The following is a 6,121-nucleotide window of genomic DNA, read 5'->3' as shown; positions in this document are numbered from 1 at the left end:
TTGACTGAGTTTACAAAACTAGTTTATTACAAATTAGAACTAAATTTTGTAAGAAAATACGGGATTATTTATATATGTAATAATTGTAAAGAGCAAATTTTTCTTTGTGCAATTGCTTCTTTTTTTTTTTTTGACCCAATACGAATGAAATATGAATCATGGAGGATTCTTCGGGCTGGACATCAATGTGGCATCATCTAGTGGCACTCGAGGTACAATCTTCACTCTCCACTGAAACCTTGAAGTATTAGTTCACAAATACAAGAATAAAAACTACAAAGTATAATTGTAGCAAGTACAAACTACAAAACTAGAGTATTAGTCTGTACTTTATTGTGAAACAGGGTAGCGTTTAGGTATAACTCCCTTACAACCACAAATCAGAAGAATATTTTTCTGTTCTTTGAACACTTTGTAAACGCCCAATTATTTATAAATTAGATTTCTCAAGGAACGTCAACATCATGGGTTTTTAGAGCCCTTTTTCACTCATTTTACATCATTCTCTTTTGTTTTTCCTTAAATTTTATCGATCAGAAATCCTTTCTTATAAAATTCAATATTTCCATAATCTTTTTCAATTATTTCCCAACATCGTTTCCATCCTCGTACTCTTGAAAATGATATTCTTGCTGCGGGGAGTCTTCCAGAATGTGGGTCATTGACTGCAATCGCAATTAGAAGCTGCATTCCAATTAATTAGGAATCCATGAGTTAGTCGTGTACGTACAATCCTTAATCTAGCGTTATCTAACAATAACGATATTAATATGTATGCATATAACTGAGTAAAAAATGAGTCTATAAAAAATACTGTTTTTAATGAAAGTTTTAAATTATTTTACGCAAGCTTTGGTCATTTATTTGAGAGTATAATGGGCGAAATCATTTATTATAAACTTGGACCAATTCCGCCAGGAAATCTGCAACAGCAACCTATATATTTAATTCTATCAAAATCATATTTGGTTTACTGATATAATCATAACCATTTATGGTTTGGTTATATTTATTTTTCATAGATACTCAATAGCATGTTTCTTTATCGCTCCTCATGTATTTTAATTAATTTTTTTTTTCTAAAATATTGTTAGATATAACAGATTGTCTTTTAAAAACATAGAATTATTTTCCTAAAGTTATTATTTCCCAATATCGATATAGGTTTCGTTACACCTCCGATTTGTGAAAATTGTTTTGATTTAGGCATTTGTGAGTTGGACATTTTGAAGGTACATCCCAATCAATCAGGCATTTATGGATCACATATGTCCAGTCATAAGAGCCAACATCACCTTTGCTTGGTATTTTAAATAGCTGCATATATTGGATGAAGTGTGACAGATGACACTGCTGCGCCCTTCTCTGCTTCATTTTCGTTGATTCCGGTGTCAGAAACAACGTTTTTATTAAGGTTTTTATAATCAACGGATAAGCATGAGATTTGCTTACTACGATCTTCTTAGAATACATCTGTAGAACTAGTATTATAGCAGATTGGGAGCCTGCAGATATAACAAAGTTTTACTCCTCTCGCTGTATAATATAAATGTAGTACTGCACTAATTGCAAAATATTCTGCTGTAGAGTTGCAAATTATATTAGGCGGTTTGTGGCTCAGGGAGCGATGTTGGTTCGAATCCAGCTTATGGGATCGACTTTTATTTCTATAGCGGTCCCACGAAAAGATAAGATGACCCCGCCATAGTTAGAATAGGTTGGTTACCGACAGGTAACCGTTCCCCACCTACGTCAGAAAGGATGGGTGTTATAAAAAAGAAAAAGTTGCCGGTTGTGTGTGGAAGTTTGTATTTTAGTACATTTGGATAACAATGGAACACTTAACTTTATTTGTTTTGGAACCATTTGTATATATGTACTTGTTATTGTTAAAATTATTGTTTTCAAGTTCCATGACTAGTTACATTACTGGTGAATATACATATATTAAACTATTAAAAAAAAATTAATGAAATATAACTGACCGGGGTCAGATATAGGCTTCACTACCCCAAACCGTGTAGCGGAGGTCGGTGAACAATTACCGAGTGCTTAACTAGTAGTTCAACACATGCCTGTCTACTATTTTTTTAGTGACTGGTAATGTCAATTATACTGTTTCTTACCCTTTTTTGTCCTTTGTATATGATGTGTCCTGGCTAATCCCTGGCTACAGGGAACTGAGCGTTATTCGCTCCTCTTGTGGCACTACATATTCAAACTCCTCCCTGGATACTGCCCCCCTCCCCACAGACTGGAAGCTCATTCCTCTGATCGTGGAAACCAGCCTTGTCCATCCCTTAGACCGCTGCTGATAGTGGTCGAAACGCACCCCTTGTTTCGGTTCCTTCTCTCTATCTTCCTGTATTCTTTACTCAGAACATGGATGTCGAAGCAATTTATGAAGTATCGTGCATTATCGACAGGACCTTATTGACAATAGTTTTGTCTAGTGACACATTTTGGGGTTAATGCACGATTATTTTTACACATTATGAGAATCTTCATGATGATATTGCATTTTTGTTTATTGAATATTGAGTTTTAACTATGAAATCATTGTTCTTTTTTTTTTATAAATCTGACTGAAATTCATGTAATAATTGAATAAATAACAATTTCGCGGAACTAATAATTCATATTAAGAGATTTATGAAACGATATCAGTTATTTCCATCTCGGATACTATTTCTGTCATGTCGTACATCGACCAACCTACTCGCTATGATTGTCTGCAAGTAGGTCTGTGCAGATTTAGGTCTATATTATACTCATAGCACTTTTCCATTGCCTGCCTCAGGGTGAATATCAGGTCAATTGTCGATCTACCGGGCCGGAACCCTCCTTGACATTCTCCAATAATATTTTCAATGAAATCCGGCACACTCGTTTATGTAGAAGCTCTGCCAGTATTTTATAGTTTGTTCTTAGTAGAACAAAGCTACTATAGTTATCACATGTCAGCTTGTCTCCTTTCTTGGGTATAAGACATATTGCTGCTCTTGTCCAATCTTCTGGCATTTTTTCTTTCGTCCATATCTCCCTAATCAAATCATAAATTTCTTCCCACAAATCACTGCCAGCATATTTTATCATCTCAGGAGTTATCTCGTCAAGACCTTGCGACTTATGGTTCTTCAATGATTTAATAATGTCGATAATTTCTTCCTTCTCAGGAGCTTCCACTTCTTCTGCACTCTGCTTGCTGGCTCCCTAGGAGTTAGTTGCCGATCCCAAGCCCGGATAAAGGTGGAGGGTTGGTTCGGTGGGTTAACTACCCACTAACCTGTGAAAACTTACAAGTTCAGAAAACAACACACAGCCTCGGATTCTCATTGTTATCTTTTACAATCATTCATTTTTAGTTTACTTTAGCTACTGTGAATTTCGATAGAAGGGATATTTTCCTACAATTTGCGGGAACATTCTCGTAGATTAAGAAAGATGTGAAATGGCAGTCACGGAAAATTTCTATTTTTGCATAAAAAACGTTTTTTTTTTTGTTTTTTTTTCAAAAATACCTTTAAGAAATCACATCTCGATAATGGATCGAGATAGAAAAGTCAGTTTGATGGCACTGAACTACATTTTTCGTGAACAATGCCTTCCATAATTATTGACACTTACACCAGAAACGCCGTGCACAGAATGCGTACTCGTGCACCTACGGATATTCGTACATAAGAGATTTCTACTAAGGGGAAGGAAGTAATTTTGTGAAATCCAAGTACTAATTATCATGGGTTGCACTATTTAAACGGGCAATAATTGATATTCCTTTATTAGAAGAAGGTTTACTATCGCTTCCATAAACGTTTTATTCAAAGATATAGAGAAAAAATGCGAATTTAATCCCTAATTATATTTAATGAAATTAATTGTCTTCTCATGAAACATTGTAAATATTGCTAGTTATATAAAGATTTAAAGAAATAAGATTAGGAGGTGAGCAAAGAGGAGAGACGGAAAATAATCTGTGGCAATTCTTGCTAAAAGCACCCCCTGGACCGTTACTAATTCTTCAGACCCCAAGAGGCTTATTCCCAGTATCTTTTAATTTACTACGGAATCGATCCTCCAAGTGTTGTAGCTGCCTAAGGCTATGCTACCCACTTACTATCTGATAAACGACCTTTAAATGAAGTAATATCTAAGGAAATTTCTAAAACGAAGCTGAAATAAAGTCTGTAATATAATTATACCTATAGAAATAAAATTAAACTTAGTCTAAATTCGTGTATATATGATTCCGTATGAATAGATATTGACGTAGAATGACCCACCTAACAAATATATTTTTTATTAACCGGCCAGGTAAGACGTTTTTTGATTTATACGAAAATAGCATCTATTAATGTATTTATATATATTCGACACACTTTTTATCGGCTTCAAATATAGCATGTGTATACTTAACTGTTATAGTTAGAAAGAGAGAAAACTCATCTTTGCAACGGTACTAAACCTTTTGTAATTGGTCAAAGTATATACGAGAAATGTAAGTTTAAAATTAATCTAGTAAAATGTGTAAACAAATTCACTATGAATTTTCTTTCTTCAAGCCAACACAGAACATACTTTAACTAGAGGAAAAATTATAAAAGCAGTTAGGATATAAATATATCTGTAATAATATTAAATAATTATGTTGGGTTGTATCTTCCTTATAATTATTATTCCATTTTTTTTTTTTTTTTACAACTTCACACTATCCCATAATTTTAAAAATATTAAATAAGTCTTAATTAATAAGAATAGGTCTTATAAGACGTTATAAATTTTTAAAAAAATTATGAACAGGTATGTAAATAAGTATACAGAAAAAAAAAATGAATTAGGTTAAAAACTAATTTCAAATTCGGTTTTAATACCTAGCAAAAGCCTTATATCTTCTTCTTCTTTTACCGGCACAACAGGCGCATGAAGCTGCCCTTGGCTTGCTCATCGGCCGCCAACCATCTTTCTTCATGTTCTATAAGGGTAACTGGGATCCTCAGTTGTCGCAGATCCCGCCTCACAGCATCCCTCCGTCGGCCCTTCGTCCTACTACGTTACCGCACACCATCCGGAACGTAACTGTACAGTTTATGTGCCACTCTTTCCTCGCGCATCCTCATTACATGGCAAAGCAATTTAAGTCTCTGTATCCTTATGTACGAAGAGATGCTACATTTCTTATAGAGCCCAAAAAGTTCACCATTTTTCCTTTTTCGCCAATTACCATTCTCGCATACGGGCCCTAAGATTCTCCTCAGAATTACTCTTTCATACCTGCCTAGCAGGTTAATGCTTTTATTGCTTAGGGTCCAAGTTTCTCAACCATATGTGAAGACTGGCCTTATCAACGTTTTGTACAGGGTGAACTTGGTGGTAACGCTAACAAGTTAGCTTTTGACTAGCCTTACAATGGAGAAATAAGCTCTATTTCCAGGAGATATTCTGATTTTAACTTCTTCTTCTTCATCCTGGTTCTCATTGATAACAGAGCCAAGGTTAGAAAAACTTCTTACCACTTAGAAATTTTAGGGGCCCATTACAAGGCGACTCTGCCTCTGGTCCAGAGGCTTCTTTCCCAACAGCATAATCTTGTTTTTTTCCACATTAATATGCAGGCCCATTCTTTCGAAAGGAGTCATAATGCTCTGCAAGGATCTACTGATGATGAGGAAGTCGTCTGCATAGGCCAGAACTTGAGTCATCTTTGTGAATACTGTTCTTTCCTGATTTATTCCTACTCTATTTATGATTGCTTGTTGAACGATATTAAACAGGAGAGGAGCTATTAAACTAGAGTTTGGGTCACACTGTCTTAGGCCACGTTCCACTTCAAAAGGCTCTGATAATCCACAGGATTTTACTTGGCAGGTTGTGCTCACCATTGTGCATTTTACTAATCGGGTGAGTTTACTAGGAAGGCCCAGTTCATGCATAGCCACTATGAGCTCACTCCTTACGATTGTATCATAGGCAGCCCGAAAATCAATGAATAGGATGCTGATGTTGTCTGCTGATGTTCCTACATCTCCGCAGAGATTTGCCTCATGGCGAAGATTTGATCAATAGTATTGATTAAACCTATTGGGCCGGAACCCACCTTGTTGATAATCACCCAGTTTCTATT

The 6,121-nt window shown here is 35.4% G+C and overlaps 1 protein-coding gene across 1 annotated transcript; it reads right to left on the bottom strand.

Annotated features, from left to right (window-relative positions):
- Positions 1-5,522: 5,522 nt before the first annotated feature.
- On the bottom strand, positions 5,523-5,879 carry LOC106684722 (uncharacterized). Its single transcript, XM_014426965.1, has one exon. The coding sequence runs from the start codon at positions 5,877-5,879 to the stop codon at positions 5,523-5,525; it is 357 nt and encodes a 118-aa protein (XP_014282451.1).
- Between the last annotated feature and the right edge of the window lie 242 nt (positions 5,880-6,121).

Source organism: Halyomorpha halys, unplaced genomic scaffold (assembly GCF_000696795.3).
Source record: "Halyomorpha halys isolate HHAL.00 unplaced genomic scaffold, Hhal_1.1 Scaffold605.1, whole genome shotgun sequence".
NCBI classification, from domain to species: Eukaryota; Metazoa; Arthropoda; class Insecta; order Hemiptera; family Pentatomidae; genus Halyomorpha; species Halyomorpha halys.
The sequence above is the reverse complement of the archived record's forward strand: the minus strand, read 5'-3'. Positions and strand labels throughout refer to the sequence as shown.

Excerpts from the sequence above, each read along its gene's own strand:
- LOC106684722 (XM_014426965.1), bottom strand. The coding sequence starts at position 5,879 with ATGGTGAGCACAACCTGCCAAGTAAAATCCTGTGGATTATCAGAGCCT.